At 36.9% G+C, this 21,940-nt stretch overlaps 1 protein-coding gene and 1 long non-coding RNA gene across 2 annotated transcripts in view; both read right to left on the bottom strand.

The window, feature by feature from the left end:
• Window positions 1–2,579: 2,579 nt before the first annotated feature.
• LOC126042776 (uncharacterized) lies at window positions 2,580–7,376 on the bottom strand. Its single transcript, XR_007507288.1, has 4 exons — window positions 7,298–7,376; window positions 6,173–6,322; window positions 3,024–3,146; window positions 2,580–2,730 (listed from the first exon to the last, which is right to left on the bottom strand). It is a non-coding gene; the product is annotated as an uncharacterized LOC126042776 (long non-coding RNA).
• A 9,820-nt stretch (window positions 7,377–17,196) lies between these two features.
• RAB11FIP2 (RAB11 family interacting protein 2) overlaps window positions 17,197–21,940 on the bottom strand; it is a 34,289-nt gene continuing 29,545 nt past the window's right edge. Inside the window, exon 5 of the mRNA XM_049810729.1 lies at window positions 17,197–21,823. Coding sequence (XP_049666686.1) covers window positions 21,596–21,823 — 228 coding nt within the window. The 3' untranslated portion in view covers window positions 17,197–21,595. The remainder of the gene's footprint in view (window positions 21,824–21,940) is intronic.

Raw genomic sequence — 21,940 nt, forward strand, 5'->3', positions numbered from 1 at the left:
AGAGTGTAATAACTTTTTAGCCTCTACAGTCCACAATATTAAGGCAAGGTTTACGGAGGCTTTCAATTTCTTAAACCAAGTTACTGTCAAAGTGCCTTTGTAGTAAAAAAGGATGAATATCTGAAGTTAGCAGAAAATATTGTAAGTGCCAACGTGAATGAAGAAAAAATCATCGATAACAGCAGTCCTGCCGTCCAAAAATTACTCTACTCGGTGCCTACGCACAAAGGCCACTATAATAAATAAAGTTAGAAGCAAAGCAAAGGAGGAAGAATCACATTTCATGATATACTAGCACATGGCATATTACACACCTGTGATGCAAACACCTGCCCCCCATTCAATTGTACGTTCCGTACTGGCCACAATAATACTGTTCACGTCCTATTAACTTTGGGTACCATTAAGTAATTTGTGGCTGACAATGTTTTAGAGAGACTAATGCAATACTTGCACTTCCATAATTTACACCAGTAGCCAGGCTATCTATTTATCATCCATGGCAGGTGTTAAAGCGGGGCCGAAACAATAGTGTAGAAACTATATACCAATATATTATCTCTACCACATCACTGAGACAGAAATGGAAATTAAAAAAGAGATACAAATTTTTAAAAAATTGTCAGAAGCACATTAAAAATCAAATAAAATTGGTGTTCTGTTTAATGTTCTTGCCATAAGAAAATCTCCCGGTGGAGTCAATGAGAGATTATCTCGGGCAGGGAGTACTGAGCTGGCCTTAACACATTAAAAGATAAATCATATATAGCTGATGCAAGTCAGGGGGGAAAAAAATGTTACGGAAAATGTTTATCTTTTCCAAATCTTTCTTGAGGGCAGTGTTAAAAAAAGGTTGATGTGATTGAAGCATAATGTCATTACTTGCCAGGGGAAATACAGGATGTTAAGAGGCTGATTAACCTGCCTTCACAGTGCAAGCATGTCGGCCCTAAATTTATATCATATTAACTTTTTATCTTCTGAAATTCTCCAACTGCAAATGCACAGGTAAACTCAAAAGGTACATTTACTGCAGTTAAAGTGCGAGATGGGAGCTGTGTGCGACATTTAAAGCCAGAGCTCATCTGAACTTTTTGCAAATCTGAGGAGGGTCAGCTCCAAGGATTTAGTTTAGATCCATGCTTAGCTAAAGGTAATTGAGGGCAAATTATGACCCCTTCAATCAGAGGAACTACAGAGCAATACCGCTTTTGTCAGTGTTGCTTGGGCTGGTACAGAATTTCTTAACGTTGAGAACAGAATTTGATCCAAACAATGCAAATTTATAAGCCACACTCTATGAACTCTGTGTATATTTTGTTATGCTCCAGGACAGACCTATTGCTAAATAACTATTTTTCCATGGCCTCCCCGGCTTAGTAACTAACACTTTGATTTACAAAACAAAGTTCTCACCCTTGGTTAGGAGTTTCTATTTTGGGCTCGGGCAGCACTCCTGGAATGCGGCAGAGCATGACTGGGTGCTGCACCTTCGCCCCACGCAGGGAAGAGCCTCCCAGGAGCAGCACCCGGAGGGGTGAGGAGAGCCCGACGCAGCGCACCGCGCCAGCAGAAAGCCCCGGAGACAAATATACGCGTGCCAGCTCATGCCTCTTAAAACTGCAAGAACAGGCTGTTCCAGAGCGTGCATCATGAGATTCCCAACCTTGCTGACACCTCGATGCCTGTTGGAACACCAGTGAACAGCATCATTACTCTTAAATTCATTAATAAGGTCACTTACTCTCTGGTGACTCTCCAAAGGTGTAAGCTTATTCACGTGCATTAGGGTGAGTTCATAACTCCTTTCAGTGCCGGTAGAAAACAGCCTTATGCTAAAATTGTATCAAATTCTAGATCAAGAAATGTTAGGAATGTAAGTTTATAAATTCAAATGCTCCAAAGCTGAGAAAGAACAGAATTAGGGTTGCCTTATTATTCACATCTAAGTTTTTCCAGAAGATGTACTGTGTTCACGATAAGAGCCGAAATTATACCTCTTGCTGTCTCCCTGCCCCCTCTCAATTAACGAGAGGAGACGAGCTTTAAAGACTCATGTCTTAGAGACTTTTAAAGGCCCTCAACTGCCTTGCATCTGATATATTTCACACTCGTTAACTCATTATTTTACAACATCCAGGTGAGATGAACTGGGCCTAATGCCTCAGCAGCTGACGTGGAAGCACAGAGGCCACAGTCAGTTCTGGCTGACGGATGAATGAAGCGGAGATTTTGCAGGAAAAGAAAAAGCGTGTGACATGCAATTTGAAGGCTATATCACATTGGGAGAGTATGACTCTTGAGGCAGCTGACTAAGTTGTGGGGCACACCTCCACTGTGAATTTTTTTTTTTTTTTTTTTTTTACTTCTGGCTGTCCACATGGATGTAAGCACTCCAAGACAGTTGTCAGTGTCCCTACAGGCTTCTCTGCCCTGTTGGACTTGGGGTTTTTTACCAGACCTATTTGTAAATAACTGCTTGGTAACACCACCAGGTCCTAATTAAGCCTTTTCGCCTTCTCCGTTGTGGAGCCCCTAGGATTTGCCATGGAGTGGATAACTTACAAACAAACCTGATCCTCTTCATAGGGATCATCCAGAACAGAACAGCAGGGCCAGAGGATGATTTGCCAATTGTATCACTAGCCTGAAAGATGGGTGGCTTTGGTTCAGTTTCCTTCTCCATTACAGCCTTCTGCATGATTCGTGGCAAATCGCCAAAGCCATCACCTGCCAAAAGACGCAAGCACAAAAAGCAAGACAAGAATAAAATGTAGACGGGTCACGTAGGTGCATATGCACCTACATTTCTAATAGTAAAACTTTCGCAATGTTTATAGCCCAGCACCACCATCATCCTCCGAGGGCTCAGTGCCTAGCTCTAATACTATGCCTAAACATGCGTGGCATCGCCTTTAACACTGTACATTCATCAACAGCTCTTGCAGCTTTAAGGCACCAAATGCTGTCGTTACCGAATCAGAGAACTGAGATTCTGCCTCCTTCCTTTCCCAGCCCCGTACCTGGTGTGCTTTCTGCAGCGCTGGCAAAGCTTTAGCTGCAGAAGTGGAGTGTCCTTGTGCCCAGGCTTGGCCAAGCCCTCTAATCACTAACGTGCTCTTTATCCTGCTCATGTGTCTCTTTTCCTTCATTAAAATAAAACACAAAAAAGGCCAGTTATCACTTCCATTTTTAAAAGGAACGACATAAACATCCTAATTACAGAAGACAGTCTAGCTCAGTGGAGTCTACAAATTATTGTGGTCCAGTCAGTCAAAATGCTTGCTTAAATACCTCAATACTGTCCTTAGATTCACTTGCGTCAATGAATAATCTGCAGTGTGTTGCAAAAAAACTTTTCCACATATGCCAGTGAACGTAAGAAAACTCTGTAACCATATACAAAGTGTGTGGTGCCAATCAAGTATTTCTAAAGTGAATCTAGAGAAACAGAAGTGGTGTAATTTACATGCTACAGTGAGCATATACGTTACTTGATTATCAAAACCTTTATTCCACTTGCTGTAACAAAGGTTCCAAAATTGGAGAGCACCCACGGGACCACCGTTTACAAGATTCATTCAGAGATGTATCAACAGTTTGAGCCCACTAGGTACAGGGGAACATTGTAGAACATTCACAGTTCATAAACCCTAATATAACAACTGCCAAGCCCTATAATACCTTGCTTTCAGAAGAACAATTCACCCCTTTATACATCAAACAGCAATTTTCTTAACTACAGCAATTTTGTATGTGATGATAAATTCGGGTGGAAATTCGCCCAATAGTTTCTCAGGAAAAATAATGCAAAGAAGCTCCTTAAACTTATTGGTGCATCTTTTTCAATATTCATGTGTGATTTAAAAACTTAAATATACTTGCATTTATTTGGAAAAATTGGATACCTGTGCTCCTGATACTTGCACAGCTCTTCCTCTGCCAGGATTAGTCTCACTGTAGTTTGCAGGATTTACCATGAATACTTATAATCACTGGTTGAAAAACTGACAGGCAAGGTATTTTTCCCAAGAAAAGTACTTTGTAGGGCTTAAGAAACAGATATCTTGGTAATCGAATTCAGAAAGGGAATGCACATACATGTAAAGAAAGGTCATTGTTAGCTGAAGTGTGACAGATCTAGTCTGTATTAACCTATACTGACTTGATGAAAATCCATGACTTCACTGAATTTTGGACCAACTCCTAACAATTGCAGATCCCAGCCAAATATAACAAGCTCTTACGGTGGTGATTTTCAGATTGACCCATTTGGGATAATACGCTTCATAAAAACCTAGACTGTAAAACTTATGAGTTCTTTCTAGCTTAAACAGCTCCAAGGAACTAGACCAACTGCAATTTGAACTCTTGTTTTGCATAAGCCTTTATGATATCTTGAAGTATCATAAGAAATCCTCAATTTTTTAATTATTGTACATTAAGTACCCTAAGTCTCCCTTAGAAAAAAACAAAAGTCCAGCAAACCCAAATAATAAAGTCTATTTCAAAAGCAGATTTGTTCTTTTCTTTTTGTTCTGCTTGCTTTGTGTGAAAATATTGTGCCTTTCTGAACCACGAGTTTTGCTTCAGTCCAGTGACTTGGGATTTCAAACATCAGTTACAAGTTACAGCCTAAGCCTGTATCAGCTTACTTTAGGGGAGTTCGGAGGGGTTAAATAATGATAAAGGCATGACAAAATGTCAGGATTAAAAATAATTTCTGTTTTATGAGCATCAGAACTGTGGCCAAATTCCACTCTTTTAAACCAAGATAAAATGCCTTTTACTTCTTTTCATTCAGTATTGAGAAAATGATGATTTTGCTTATATGGAAATCAGAGCACAGTTCATGTCCTCCTCATGCTTGGTTTTTATCTCTCCCCATTTAGCTTTTGTTGTGCTCAATCTTCTGGTTTCATCTTGAGCAGACTTTGCACTGGACTCAACAATTAAAGAATTCTCCAACAGCTGGATTAGGTATCTTAAGTTTCATATTCTTTGTTTTGTTTTCCACTTATCCACTATAAATTGAGGTGACTAACAGAAACAATTTAAAAGTTTGATTTTAAAAAATCTTTTAAAAATAAGTGTATTTCAATAAATTCACAATATTTTTTGTCAGTTCTAATCTTACTATAATCTATTCGACTATTTAAAATTAAGAAATATTCATGCAAGTTTTCTCTAAATTTTGAAGAAAGTCAAGCTACTGAGCTAGCTGAAATCCTGGCTAAACATCTGTATCAGTTGTTGAAGTCTTAAACCAGGTTTTGACAACACTATCCTTTTCTATTGTATAAGAATACTTTTTCTGCCTCAGTTTATTCCACTAGTTCTGATTAGTAATTAGTTCACCCACAGCTGAAAAAAATCAAACAGGAATTGAAAAAATGGAAGAGAGATTATTCTCTTCTTTCTGTGTATAACAATACAGTATAAGAGGAAGAGATCTATCATCTCTAAAATTATGAAGGATAAGGATGAATGTAAGTAAATTGATTCAATTTTCTAATTAAATACAATATTCTCTTTGTTTAATAATTGAATTTAGATGAATTTATATTGTTTTCTTATATATCTAGCCTACTTAGGGTAATTTATTTCAGTAGCATCAACAAGATTAATTCCTAGATTTTTTTATCCATTAGAATTATAATTTCTACACAAATGAGGATACAATCATTATCCACACCACAATAAATGCAAATATAAAAAAAATATCTATACAAGTGCCTAAATAATAGATACAAGATATAGTGTGCCCTACATATGAGCAAAGTTCAGACAAAGTTATAGCAGCCTTAAAGGTGTTTTGCATGCTTATTAATATTATTTAAATTACTTTTGGACTATTTTCCTTTGAATCTGCTCAACTTGGCTCACAGAAATATTTTTTTTTTCCTGTGGCTTGTAGCTTTGGTCTAATCTTATAGTAAGTATTTGTTGACCTTTAAGTAAAAAAGATCAATTTCATAGAATTTTCCTTTTAAAGAAAAAACAAATATTGGATTATCTTGAATGAGCATGATGAGCACAATCAACCATTTGTTTGTAAAAGGTTTACCTTTTCTTGGATCTCTTCAATCCATAAAACCCCCCCCACCAAACTACCATGTGTTTTCAACCTCTACACTCATTGACTAGATCCATTTATTTATCCATACTGCACCTCTGTATTAATTTTTATGGTGGGCTTGAATTTGCCTTTAGAAGTGTTCAGTCTTGGAGGTCTCTGAAGATGCTGTCCTGAAACAGGTAGTTTCCTGAAGTGGTATCCATGCATAGAAAAAGGTGCTTTCTTCTAACACTGAATTGAAAGCTGCAGAGAATAAGAAAAGATATATTATCTTTGACCTGCCTGCTCAGTCTTTCTAGGCTTTATTGCAAGCCTCTACTAGCACATCTCCATTCTTCCGAGAAGATTGGGCTAGAGGAACCTTGGTCCTCTCAGTGTGCTAAGCTTTTGATTTTGCTTCTGCTCCTCTTGCAATAATTTCCATTTTGACCTCCTTAACCTCATTAGCTATCCTACCTTCGCTATGCTGTACAGACTTTGTTCCTGAGTATTTGGTACATCGAATTGTGTTTGGTTCATAAAAGTTCAGTAATATTATTTTGATGTAAATTTTATATGACTACAATTTTTCCTAGTTTAAGGAATGCACTGGTTAACTTACAGTATATCCAGAGTTTTACAGGATATCAGAATATGATTGTCCAATGTGGTTCTTGAATTTACTTATTCATTTATGTTCAAATAGATGTTATCTCAGTTCTGTCAGCCCAACTCCCTTTGCCTCCTCTGACTTTGGGGTAAATACCCATTTAATGGTAACCTCACAGCATTTGAAATTCTTTGCCAAGTTCTAGATTATTATAAATTTTATCTCTCTAATATCAGTGGATAAATCAATAGACTGAACATTCCATGTTTTATTCTACATCTAAATCTGTTTATAGGCCCTAAGTGATTTTTAATTTTTTTCCCCTCACTGGCTATGAGAACTTTATTTGACAGTATATTTAGATACAGTTTTATCCTTTTTACAAGCTGGCACTTTCTAACATGACCCTTGGAGAATATATACTCATATAGTATTATAATAATTTTTTATAAAGCTTGTGGTTATTCTTGTTGTTTCAGTAACAATTTTTCTGCTAATATGGATGAATATTTTTAATCAGAATAAAAACATATTTTAATATTACCTGTTATTCTAGTCCATATTAGTTTTTATGAAAGGTTGCTCTTGGATTCCTAGAAGTATTATTCACTTTTAACGTCAATACTTACCTTCACGCATCTCTGGGGAGTTCTGCAATGTCAGTTTGAATTCATTATTATCAGACCATTCAGCTGACGAGAAGATGACCTAATCCCATACCCATTACTCACAAATGTAGTCCTGTTAACATAAATAGGACAACATAGAAGAATAATGGATTACAAGGGTTTGGGGTTTTTTTTTTTACATCTTAAAAGATGTTACCCAGTTCAATTCCGTATTTTGAGATATAAAAACATGAGAGTTGATTACATTCCTGTGAAAAACCTGTTTAAGTACCACAAATTTCCTGGAAAGGTGATGTTGCCTGAAGATGCTGGAAGCTGGACTAGATGATCCAATCTGAGGTCCCTTCCAACCTGAGTTATTCTATGATAAAAATGCCCCTATGGCACTCGGTGAAAAGAGAGATCCCACCCCAGTGAGTCATTAGATATTTTAAATATTGACTGGGAATTTCTTTCCTGCTAGCGCTTTGGTCATGAAGAAATAATTTAGCCTTCTTGGTTAGACTTGCTAATGGCCTTATTGCACAGACCGTTTTTTCTAGAGCGGACATGAAGAAGATAGGTGTTTAAATTCAACTTTTTCTCCTCTCTAAGGCTGTGTCACTATCTTCGCAGTGGTGGCTTTGCCAGTGCCTCACCAGAGGGTCTCCTGACTCCACATGGATACGCAGAGCAGTAGAGGTAAGGCACATCCTGGAGGGGAAGGAAAAGCTGCTGATGGGAGGAAGAGCTTAAAACAGGATTTCACCTGCACGCCGTGGAAGGCAGAAGAGATGTCTTGGGGGCTAAACAACATCAAAAGATGAGAGCAGATCCCGGAGGGTGAGAGAAGGAGTTAAGGTTTAGAATTTACTTCCTTTGTCAATGACTCAATGGAATTTGAGTAATATTTACAAATACATACGTTTTCCTCGCATAAGAAAAGAAAAGGCTGTTTGGCTCAGTAGAATTGTTACAGAGTTAATTAGACAGCAAATTCCCACGTACTCAACTAATTACGCAGAGAGATGCACAAGACTCTCCTTCCAGGTGCCTTAGCCCTGCCTAGTAGGAAGTATCACTCTGTCAAAAACATTTGAACAATCACTGTAGTAAATTTGTCAGTTTTGAAACTCAGTCTCTGGGCCGTTTGAAAGAGAAATGCTTTGCAAAAGCAACACATGTTTTTTCCCCTCATATTTAAAGCAGATATTTACAATAACATTTGTTCAAATGGTGAAAACCCCTTTTAATTATATAAATTTTCTGAAAAGCTTCATAGCTACAGTAGTTTTATGAGTCATTTATTAGAAAAGATTGAGGTTTTTAAGAGGATCCAGCTGTAACTTGCCCTGAACACTGTACAAATTCTTTAGTAAGTACTGATGACTTTTTTTGTGTCTGCACGATTGAAAAAAAATACCCACTGGTTTTGTTTATCAATGCAAAAACTTGTTTAAACATATTCAGAACTGTGTTTCTGTTTTTATTGAACATAATCTGTCTGTTTCTCTTATTAAGAATGCTTTCATACAAATGATCAACATTATGAAACTTTATACCTCAGATTCACACAGAAGTTGAGAAAATGTAATGGTGCTAAGTTTTGATGTTTTCTGAAGTAGGAAGACTACAAAATAGCTCTACAGTGTTTTGGCTTGGGGATAAGTACTTCAAAAGCAGAGCACATGATGTTGTTCTTTCACCCAGAAAAGAGAAGTAAAATAGATTTTTTTGGCAAATTAATTATCCTAACTTCCACGCAAATCATCCAAGTAAACTGAGTCTGACCTCTCCATTCCAGCCTTTCTGGGAGCCACCCTTTGGCACCACTGCGTGCATGAGCCTTCCAGTTATCTGAAGGGAAAGATAAAGAAAAAGTAAGGATAAGTTAAGATCTTGGGAAAAAAACCACTTAACTGTGACTGTGTTTGGTTTAAATACTGAGAATATAATCAGCAAAATCTGCTCTGCCTTAGCGGGTCACTTGCTGTCCCTCGACTGATTTACTTCTAGATTCAGAGGTGTGGCCGGAATGTTCTACCTGTGCAAACCAATAAAACACGACAAGGCGCCAAACGCCTCCGAAGTCTCGTGCTGGGTCTGCTGCCTTCACCAAAATGATGCGCTTGCTCCACGCTCCTGGAATAACACTTTTCCTTTTGAGTTACTGATCTAGAAACGCCGAGTACTGCCAGAATTGCATCATTCTCTGTCAAGATGAAGGGAGAAACAAAAGAAAATCCCTCCTGAAATTCCTCTGATATTTTTACCTAGGCAACCTCACAGATCCCAATGGAGACCGGCAGCTGTAACTCAACACATGATTTTGCATAATTGGATGCATCTTAAATTGCAGTCTTCTAGTGTTGCTAACCCTGGAGTCTGACCTTGGCTTTAATTTTTAAAAGTTTACTTTGCTGAAGCTTCTCCTTCTCAACTTCAGTGATATTCAAAACAATGACAGAGCAGCTAGTAACTACAAAGTGGGCAAATAACAGAGCACTCATCAAACTTTTTTGTACTCGGATACCATTTTAAACATGAGCGCTATTAGGAACAGAGCATGATTTAAATGTGCTTTGACATGGGAGATGATACCGGGAAAGATAAATGTTTTAAATCAAACTCTATTTAAGATAAGCACGGCATACAAAGTAGCTACTTGACTCTTGGAATTTAAAAGTGCAGTTATTCAGATACATACTTAAATATACAGAACTGTATCTGGAAAATATGTTCAATGAGCAATTAGATTAGTAAAGAAAATAAAATGTGCTTGGGCAGTTTGCCATTTTATTTATTATTATTCTTCCACTAATTTTTACAACTTGCCCAAGTGCATGCTCTATACTGGTTTGAAGCCAAATTGAAAGTACAGGTGCACCAACAGGCGAGAAAGTATTTCAATAGCTGAAGAAAAAGCTTATATTCAGAACTGAAGCTGTGTAAATCAATGTCTTCAACTCCTTAGCTGTGTGCCGCGAGGAAGAAAAAGCCTCAGGAAGAAACAGACTGATGCTACTGCCATCTCACAAAAATCCTGGGCTACAAAGACATTAGTTTTTGTCTAACTTTACCACCAGACAAGCCAAAATGTTTCATTCATAGGGACCAGGATTTATACTCAGCCCTAAATTTTCCTCTATGTCAGCAAATCTAATTGCTACTTTGAAAACAGGAGTGGTAAGTGTCTGCTGCCCTGGATCTAAGACAGTCACTAAAACCAGTGCAAAGTGGGAATAACTGTTAATATTGGAATTTAGTAGCCTTTGAAGCTCATTTTGACATGGTATAATGCTAAAATTTGGCATTAATGTCAAACTTTGGAAAAAATTAATTACACTTTTTGAGAATTCCACAACTTTCTGCTTAGTAAGGGTCTAGAGGCAGAAAAAGGAAAAAACCCTTTAACCAGGAGCGAGCTTCCTGGGGTTTGCTGCTCATGAGAAGTAGTCTGAGAACAAGAGATTCATGTTTTTTAGCAGATATGCTGCCAGCTTTTCTCACAGGCAGCAACAGGCAGCGTAAACTCGAGGGCCACATCTAAAATAAACAGATTTTATACCTGTGGGAAGCAGGGAGATTCAGCTTTCCAGTGGTCTAAATAATTAATATCCAGCAGTTGAAAGATACAAGCTGATATAATATACAGTGGTGCCATTGGGTACCGTAGCAAAAGGATAACAATAATCCAAAGTCATGCTGAGATCTGCTACCGTGCAAACTGCAAGGGCTACAACCAACTTGCTCAAACGTTTTCAGACACTGACTCAGCTATCCAAGCGCCAGTCCTAGGTTAGCAATGAGAAAAAGATGAAATTCTGGAAAATTTATAATGTGATGATTTTATCCCTCAGTATCTTTTATAGTGCTCTAATGAGGAAGCATTGCCTTCTAAAATACTTCAGAAAAAGCATCACTTTGTATGTGCGATTGCACCGAGTGGTTATTTCAACTGGCCAGTATTATGCTATTAACTCTTCTCAAGCTAGAATGACGGCTACATTGTATGGGGATTTATTGAGGGAAGGATGTTTCTCAGGACATCGCAAAAAGCATTCCTGCCAGAAGACCACCATTTCACTGGAAGATTTTAATTGTAAAAAGAATTTGTAAAAAGCCTGGCATCTCCCCTTCATAACTGCATCACTCTTTGTTTATATGTCAGTCTTTGAACAAAGCATTGATTCCATCAGCCTTTAGTCAGACTAAAATCCATAATTTTTCTTTCAAAACAAGTCAAAGGAGGAATCAAATAAAGCAGTAAAATATGTAATATTTTGTGTATCTGCTAAATGTCCTTTGTGTAACAGAGAAAGAAAGAAAGAAAATCAGGGGCTTGTAATTCAAGCAATTTACTTTGCGGGAAAATTTGTGTACTTTTTTTCCAGGCACTAGGAAAATCTGAGAAATCTGTTACTATTTGTGTTCACAGCATCTAACACACTCCTGAAGTGTGATGCTTACTGTAGTTAGTCAGTTATTGCCTCCTGTAAGGAAGCAGTTATTGCTTCTCATGCCTACCACAGGAAAACTCAACAAGCTCATTCTTCACCTTTTGTATTCCGAGAGATACTGTTCCCTTCTACAGCTATCTTACATATTAGCATTTGATCAATCTACAATACAGTGACTATCTAAAACCTGTCTCACTTCCTCTCCTTCTAAAATTAACATTTCTCTTTTTTAACTAAATGCATAACTCCCAATTGCTAGAGACCATCACTGCTGAATCGTTTTCTCCTCTTATTTCTGAACACCTTAAAATCTTCGAACTTTGCAAGATGCTGTGATTGTGAGAGAGGTTTAGGTTTTTCACAGAAGAACTCTCTTTTCTCCAATGCTAGCTTTTTTTTCACACACACTCAACCGCAAAGTACAGCTAGCCGCTCAGTTACAGCAGTTGTCCTCTGCAAGTCTACATGTTTCTTAGAAGGACAGGGAAAAATGTGGTCTCTTTATTCAGATGAGCTGGCTTAAACTAATGAATTGAAGCTGAATGCTCTCCTATTTTTAAGTTAGATGAGGAAGACACTGAATGTATTTAACAGAACACACCTCCAAACTTGGCAACTTTTCAAACAAGTTAATGATGTCCCACATGACATTATCAACAAATGTTACCTTTTATTTTGAATGCTCCTTGGCTAACGCACTTTTGTATAGTAAGCCCAAACAGGAACTGCAAAACTTTGTGGGCTGGCAGATGAAGAACACCCTCACCAACCCATCCTGATTGATAAGCATTTGGAAATTAATTTTGGTTTTTTGCTTCCTGTGCCCTAAGACTAAAATGACTGTCTAGTCTTAGGGGTACCCCCCCCACACACACCTGTATTCAAGAAATCTGTTCTCACCTTGACGTTTATTTCACTATGTTTTGCTCTATTCAGACTGTGGCTTTGAGTCATCCTTCCAAAGTTCAAGATAGTTTTCCAACGAGCCCTTCAGAAACTTGCTTTGATCCCAGTTTTGGCAGTCAGCTCTCGTCACATATTTCATTTGTTACTTTAGACATAAGTCCCCAGCCAAAACAGTCCAAGAGCAAAGAAGAGGAACAGCCTCCAAATATGGTGAGAGCTAAGCTGGTTTCTGGAGTAGTTTAGCACATCGGCGTGCACAAGAATGAAGAGAACTGGAACAAGTTTTAAATAATGCTCTAAATAGACTGTGGTGAAATGTTCAGAACTTAAAACTACAAAGAAAATCCTGAAACAGATAAAAGAATAGCTAAGACCCCATTAGTAAATATAACTCTGTCGTGATCAACTCCATCAATAAAACAGTGCTTCAACTCTCTGAAACCATGTCTGACAAAACAAAGGTTAAGCACAAGTCCTTAACTTAGTATGTGGTTTACAAAGAGCTAGTGAAGTTTATGCCATCAAACACAAAGGATGAGGTTTTTTTCCAAAGCAATTATACTGGACAGTTATAATAAAAATACCAGCAAAAATACTCTTCAGTATCCACCAACTGAATCTTAATTCAGACCACACAATTCTTTTGCTTTTAATTAGGATTATTTTATTCCTCTCCACTGCTGTTGGATGTTCCTTTCATTTAGTCTCTCAACTTAAAATTCACACCATTTCACAGTATTCTCTGTGTGGATTACATGGAGGCCAATTACAAGAGGCTCTTAAATAGCAGTAATGTTAATCAAGTGAACTGTTACATATATATCAGCCAACAATAATCTGGCCCTTAACAATAAAGAAATAGTTATTTATACAAGTTTTTAAATGTGAAAATGTAAGAAAATAGGAAGTTTTCTATATCTGATTCTGGAAACCCATAAGCCTGGTATTCAAATTCAGTATACTCCCTACACAACAAAAAGTCAAGACCGCATCTCACAAAGCATCAACATTTTTTTCCTTGCTCCATAAGAGCAGTACCTAGCACCTGTTGTAAACTGATCCCTATTCTCTTGTCCTCCAGTTCATAAAGAAATAAAGCAAATTTGATGCTAGCCTGTTGGATAAAGGAGTGCCTGAGGCTACAGGCCCAAGTTTAGCTGCACTGCAGTTCAACACAAAGGTTTGTACAATTTTTTTAGGAAAACCTTAACTCTCCCAGAGCTCATTTTTAAATTCTACAATACGCAAAAGAGTATATGAGATACTTTGGCTCTCTATACTTTGGAAAAGTACAGATTTGGAATCTCACAATGTTACCTTACAATTTAAAATACGTAACTGTGGTAGCTTTTGAATCAGAACTATAAAATACTGGAGCACATATCCAGAAAGGAATTAAAACTCTAAATTGCATGAACACTTTGAATTGTTTCTTGTTATACACATTTAATGATTTAGTTTAAAATAGCACATAAAAACTCCTTAAAAATAGTGCATTGAAAAATGCTTATCCAAATGCAATTGCTACGCACAAGGCAAGAGTTTTCTTTTAAAAAACCCTGACATTTTGCATTTTGTGCTTCAATGTTCCTTAAAAATAAGTACCAAGTAATCTACAATTAGCAAAATATAAGCATATTTAAGCTATGACTTATAAGTTAATGAAATAAGCTGCTTCAATGGGGAAAACATTTTATTAGGAAATAGAAAATACTCATAGCTGGAGAGTCAGCAGCTGCTTTTAAAGGATGCCATTAGGCTGCCATTATTTTGACAAAGCTCTGGCCTCAAAGAGGCTGATTTTCTTAATGCCTTGTAGAAGTCCTTGGAAAATTACATAATATTCATTAAATTTAAATGGAGACCCTTGATGTCTCCTGTAAAGATGTCCCAGGGAGTCAATTTTCAAGGAATTCATAATGTAAGCAGCAAGTTATCGGAGAAGGGGACATTCATCACCTAAGAAGGCCCCGAATGAATCATTTAGACAAGAGGGTGATATGACACATTTTGGTGGTTTATTTGTTAGACTCCATGAGAGCCTGAGTCAGACACCTACTTCAAGTAACAAGAGAGGCAATCTGGCCAGCCACGTGCTGCATACACCAAATTTCCTGAGGCATTTCCTAACTTTCCTAGGAAAGTGGTTGTTTAATCCCTAGAGTTAATGCAAGTGTCAGAGGGACTAAAAAAGCAGAGGTGACAGCTGGCTAAAGCACTGCGCTTCTGTCCGACACCTGCCTCGCGCCCAACACCTTGGGAACTAACTCCCACTTTTTGGGGGGGTTTTCACCCTGACACTGATTTTGCTAGTGAAGGATGTTGTGTTAACTTCCTATTACAAAAAGAACCCGGCACTTGCTGGGCAAATAGACCCCTTAAAATCTGAATCCTAGGCCTACTAACTTTTTGTTGTTGGGATTTTTTCGGATCCCAACAGTGGAATCTCCCCACTGTTGCTTACACTCACTCCCTCTATGTCACACAGCAAATACAGTTAAGGCTGATACAAAAGACCGTTTCATGAAGTTTTCCCCCTTTTTACTATTCGGCTTCATTTAAATGATGTTGCATGTCCCTAAAACCTTTTTCAGCTGCTTACCTTTAAAGTATAAACATGTCAGCATTTAGCCCCGGAAGGTACTTTTCTGTCCTCAATCATCATCCATTTATCAAAGACTGATCTACGTTGCTAAATGCTGTAAAAACACATTATAAATACATTGTAATAATCTCCCTCTAACAGCCATTGGCTTCCAGCATTGAATATACTGATATTTATATAAACATTACACAGACAATGTCACACGGTTCTCAAATTGGGCTGTACTCAGTGTGGTAGCCTTCTATCATCATTACTCAATAAGTAGTACAGACAAAGAGAAAACAGCTTCCTTTAGCAGATAGCCGTATTCCTATCTCTCATAAAATGACACTATTACAAAATAATCCAACATAATAATCCAACATTTAATTTAATAATGCAGAATAAGAGACAGGATTTGGTCATCATCATCATTATTTATAACTTTACTAACACGCCCAGTGTTACGCAAAAAGGCAACGCATCCCAGGTGAGCTGCAGCCAGAGCTTGCAGAACACTCCCATAAAAACAAATTAAGCAACAACATATGGAAATGAAATCCTGATTTTAACTCTGTATGGTTCCATAAAGAATTAACTTTAATAAATGTAACTGAAGAGAGAATTGTCCTTAATGATCCTTCTAGTTTTCATCTAAATATTTCAATAGCTCTTTAACTACTAAACTATATTCAAAATATCCTTGAAAACCTTTACTAGGGCGTTGAGATGTTAAATAATGAAAACTCAAAAACCCAACTCCGTGCTGGGGAAACTAGAAGCTATTTAATCAAGCTGGGCTCTTATATCGTCAACAGAATTACAGTTGATATCAACTAACAAACATTATGCCTCTGAGGTAGGGAAATTGCGCTGGCTCCATTTTCCAATGGACATAGGAACTGAGATTAGTTACCAGATGTGAATTACAGATGGAAACCGTAAACAGCATGGTGCTTTCCGAAACCTGCCTTCCTCCTCTGTCCTCATTCCTCATCTACTCACCCATCGGGGGACAGTTGCAAAGTCAGTGAGACATGAGGTGAAACAGCCGATGGAAACCTGCATAACAAAGCATGTGTAAATACACGTACATCTCAAAAATTGACTGTGATTTCCCGTAACCACCACATTTCATGCATATCTCAAAGAGAAGAACCTTTTCTAAAGCTCCTAGATGTACAACAAAGGACCTAGTCAGGGAGCAAGTTAACTGCAAGGAAAGGAATCGCATCCCAGTGAAATTCAAGCCTCCAAGTAATTGGGTGAACTACTCACAACATTCTTCTCCTGAGCCAGAACCCTTAGCATCCTGAAAACCTACTATTGTCAGGGGACAGACTTTGCTGTCTTGTTGCCCCAAGGAAGAGGAAAAGAAGACAGGCAAAAGCATTTTTTTTCTGAGAAAAGCGTGCTGAACAACTTGTGGGAGCATAGAAAAAAAAATACCCATGGGGCAGGGAGGTGGGGGAGAAGGCTCTAGTTTTCTGTCATTCTGGCTGGGTTTTATTCTGTCAAGCATGAAGAGAAATACGCATCATGTTTTCCATATCAAAATTTGCACAGTGTTTGTCCTCATGCTAAATGCTGATCTGGCCTGCAGTGCGAAAGATCTCCTAGTTAATATTTCCACAACTACAGAACTGGAGGAATGGCACGTTTAAAGGCACTACAGCTGTCATATTAAAAAAGACATAAGATATTAGCACATTTAAGAACATGCCATTTGTTTCACTAATTATAAGTTTTGGACACTACTGAAGAGATTTCCCTTAATGGCTACCCTGCAAACAGCTGGGATATTCATTTAGAGCTGTCCTTAAGGAAATACACCTCTCCGTGGTCTGAGAGTCTTAACAGCAGGGCTCTTCCAAACACATACTTAAGCGGAGCTTAGGGGTTAGATGCTTTGCATAACACAGATTAATATCACAATTCAAGAAATACTGCGGTAGTGCATTGTGGTGCTTTATTAGTGTTAGACATGCAATATTTATTTAATGAACAGAAATTAAAATACTAAGTTAACATTTTAATCAAATTAAAGGAGTTGAAGTTGCAACAATGAAACAAAAATAAAGTTTTTCATGCATCCTAAGTTTATAGTTCTCACATGTGCATATAGTTGTGATTCTGTACCATTATTAAATGTAGACAAACTACCATTGATTGCACGAGACGAAATCAACCCTTAAGTTATAAGTACGTTCATATCTTTTACAGACTTCCTATATAACCTGGATCTTCAGCTTTTTATAGTACATTGTAATACAAGACATCTGGAAGCTTCTAAGATGAATAGGAATGGCTCTACCATTTGTAACATACAGTGGCTTCTTCAATGTACAAATTATGAAAGATAAAGCAAACGCCTACCATGCTTTAAGAGACCATGACTTTTTCAACAGAAACAAATCTCAAACCCTTCATAAACAGATTAAAGTGCTACCTATTGCATATTAAATACTTCCAGTGACTGTATCTACATTTAGAAGTTATAAATCCCTGAAAATAGGGTTTCATACCGAAAGTGCTGACAGACCCTTAAATCTAGCATCATCAACACAGCAGCGCTATAATCCTTCACCATGTACTTCAAAGAGAGGAAGTTAGTCAACATGCTTTCAGTACCACCATTTTAAAAGCCCACAGCTAACGCCTCGATCATATCTACAACAGTAATGGATACATAAAGAGCGAAAAACCATGAGCTTATTTTACGTACTTGATGTAGGACAATATTTTTTCTTTAAAGCTGGAAGTAAATAAACCTCCAGTGCAGCAGTAAACATATTAAGACAGCAGTTCTGCTTGTTTTAAAATGCATCTAAGAAAGAGCATCCTGTACAGAAAGAAATGCAGACTAGTACCCAATGAGCATGAGTTTCATTAGGTCCCCAAATCATGAAACTTTTCTAAATGCAAGGCAACATTTTCACAGCTGGAAAATTACAAATAGTTCTTGATACAGAGCCAACAGCAATAAATGTAGTTATGTATAATCTAGGGAGAATGCTACATTCATTAGTAGGTGGAAAACTCAGCTAAACGTAAAATACAGCAGCAAGAGGTAACATATATAAATATTAAACATCCTTCTCAAATGGCAGAAAGTTTAAATTTGTTACTTACAACATTAAAGTATGGCCTTGATATTTGTTCTTTGAAGTACGTAATGTACATGGCTATGAGCAGAGCTGTTTCAAAGAATAATTTCAAAGTCTAGTGTGTGCATGGATAAACTCTTATGCTAATTTTTGAGTGAAAAAACCAAAATAATGTGGAGATATCCAAAATTTTCATCCCTTTTAAAATTTTAAAATTATCTGCAAGAAAGTTTACAATTTTATCCTATGGGAGAAACAGAACTTTGTTTTCAACATATAAACTACTCTGTATGAAAAGTTTTCATTTGAAAAGCTGCATGGTTCAAAAAATACATGTGGAGTGAAGATGCTTTTCAAAAATAATCTCAAAATACAGAAAAACATTAAAATTTTTCTTTCTAAGCAGAAAATGACGTGCATGTAACCTTTACAGAATTGCTCCAAAAGCAGTCTCTATCTTTAGCTACAGAACTCTATAAAAATATTTTCATAGTTGTAAATGTCCCATGCTGCCTCTCTTAGTAACTTTACCTTTTCCTAAATTGCATTTGTCACTCTCCCCTCTTTCTTGACAAACCGTTAGAAACAAAAGGTGCTTTTATTCACTTACAGATCAGATAAAGACTAGATAGCACATTCAAAGCTTCACTAAATTTCTTCACTAATGCACAAAAATTGATCTTTTCGCTACCTTTAATCTGCTTATCGTTCTTGGTATGCAAATATGTCAAATGATCTGCTTTTAGTCAATTATGCAGTTTGATATTCTACATTTACATTCTAAAAGAAGTGATTTCAGAGGTGCTAAATATAGTAGAGTTTCATTTTAATAATTATAAGTTGGCTTGCAAGTGAAAAGTCATTGGAGCATATTCTCTGGTTAGTTTACTTGTTAAACCCCGTTGGTGCATATGATTTAATCACTGTAGATACTACAGATGGTCTCATACCAGTTAGTTTGAAAATGACTGTGGAATTCAAAACAACTGCACACTTCCCCACTAACAATATGAGAAAACCACTTGCTTCGGCCAAACATTTGAAAATGTTTAAGAACTTTTATGGAAATACTGTGTAACCGAAATACATCTTGGTGTAATTAGGAAATCAAAATCTAATTGAGTGCAAAACCTAACTTCCAACAGTAAACGTACCATAACTTAGTACATAACCTTTGGCACTTTGAATATATTACAACAAATTTACAGTCATTTAGATCTTAAGTGGGTCAAAAGAACATTCATCGGTTTATGAGGTACCGAACTTGATAAATCCTTAGGTAGTCAAAAGAGAGACTACCTGATGAAGCGGGCCCATTTCTGTGCTACAAATGTCTAACTGCAGAGCACGACAAATAGGCAGGGCTTGAATCACTCAGGCTCCGTCCAGGCACAATGATCTATGCTAAGGGATCCCAATGGTGGGTTGGGAACACTCAAACTGCATACATTTTAGGGACACAGCACTAGGGGGATGGGAGGTAGTTGCTAAAAAAAACGAAGAAAATAAAAAGAAGAAAGAAATAAAAAAGAAAAAGCCAAAAATAAGTACATGAAATCTGAGAACAATTGTACAAAGAAGTATTTTTTTCTAACAAAAATAATTCTGTGCTGTCAAACAACACTACCATCGTCAAAAGCATTCAGACAGTAGAACTTTTTCAACTTTTCCAGATCATAATTATTCAAGATACTACCAATTTTTGCAGTTTTAAAAATGAAAACATATTTAGAACTTTTACAACAACAACAAAAAATTGCAAATTTCAAGCTTTTTTCCCCTCCTCAGCAACAGCCATTACACGGTGCTGTAAGAAGAAAAAAAACCAGATCAGGTGTAGAAAAAGAAGGAGGAGGAAAAGACAATTAGTTTTCTTGAATCCAAATCTAAAATATTCTCTGTACTTTTTTTTAAATCTCATCTTACTGTTTCACAGCAACAGACAATCCAACTGAGACTCTTATGAAGGAAAATAAAATTAAAATCTATTTATGTTAATATTGTGAGGATTCTTCTCCTACAGTATTTTCCCATTATACGTTCATCACTATATTTTGCCAATTTATTGAATAACAGATACCTTTTTCATATGTCATTTTACAAACAATTCTTAAATGATCGGGAAGTCATTTACTACATTCTTCTTTCATTTGCCTCATTGAAAACTGACTTTTAGAAGTACTTACAAGGAATACAGATTTTTTTAATGAAAAGCCTTTCTAAGTACTCTATATGTGTTTAAGCAACATAGCCTATTTCTAAAGGCATACACTTCGTTGTCATAAGATTTTTAAAAACCTAAGACAGATATGTATCATGTAAAACTCAACCTCAAATTGAGTCAGTTCTATATTTTTTGAATTATCATGTCTATTTAAGTCAGTCTGTTCATTTCTCCTACATTTTCACTGTAGTAGACTTTGACTGAACAAAGTATTCATACCTTTATTCCATACTTTTCTCCAGTCCTACCTCTGGCTCTATTAACACTGTTCAAAGTACTTTAACATATAAAAAGGCATGCAATAACTTCATACAAAAAGATCCTCAAAACAACCTTATGTCATGAGCTCACTACCAAAGTTCAATCATTATACACAAAATTCAGCATTTAAGTGTAAAATAACTGACGCCAGCATGTGCCATTACTGAAATGGCATGGTATTTTTTACATTGTTATACAAAAAGCACATTGTATAGAATTACAGCATTTACTCTGCAAAGACTGTGCATCACTGTTTTCCTCTAATATGTGTAGAACAAACCACATTCCATTGCAACAAACCGCACTTAGGTTTAGTAAAGCATACTACACTGGCTTGAAAACAGTGGTCTTGATGGCATGCTGTAGTATCAGAATCGATGTATTTGCATAATACCAATAATCATTCAAGAAAACATTTGTAACAGCACAGGCTTCCCAGCTGAAACTGCCACATGGTGAACACTAAGCTATTATATAAACTGCATGGACGCATTTCATGTGTATTATTAACTCTACCGTAAGTATTCTGTACCTAAAGGTGTTTTCAAAGAGAAAAAAAAAAAAAGTTATTTAGGTAATCTAACAGAATATTACTTTTGGCAGTCCCTGCTAGTGTTTGGAGTAAAAAACAAATGAAAAAAATCCACGCCATAGTCCCGTCCTCTCCCAATTCCTGGAATTTCTTAGGAGAACAGGAATGAAGAGAAGTCAAAATGTTAAAGTGTGATTTCCTTCCACAAACGTATTCAGCAGAAAGTACCATCAAGTATTGCTATCTTAGCTTTTGGAAAATTTGCCAGCTTTTCGAGAAGGTTCATATGGCACTCTGAGAATACTAGGTGTTTCTTCCATTACTCGTACAAGAAGATTATCAATGTAATCCTCAAGTTCACGAATATGGGTGTCTTTCTTCTTAAGTTGCTCTTTATGTTTCACCAGCTCCTGCAAAACCTCTTCATAAGTAAGGTTACGGTATCCTGCAGTGGCATCGAAAGGATTTCCATCCTAGAGATAAGTTTAAGAAAAACACCAGATTTTATTAAATAGTTCAGCGTTCTGAACAAGTTGATGGGTTATCACTTTTCCCATGTTTCTCATGTGCACCTCTTGCCAGAAGCTACT

This window comes from Accipiter gentilis, chromosome 9, assembly GCF_929443795.1.
Source record: "Accipiter gentilis chromosome 9, bAccGen1.1, whole genome shotgun sequence".
In the NCBI taxonomy this organism is placed as follows: Eukaryota; Metazoa; Chordata; class Aves; order Accipitriformes; family Accipitridae; genus Astur; species Astur gentilis.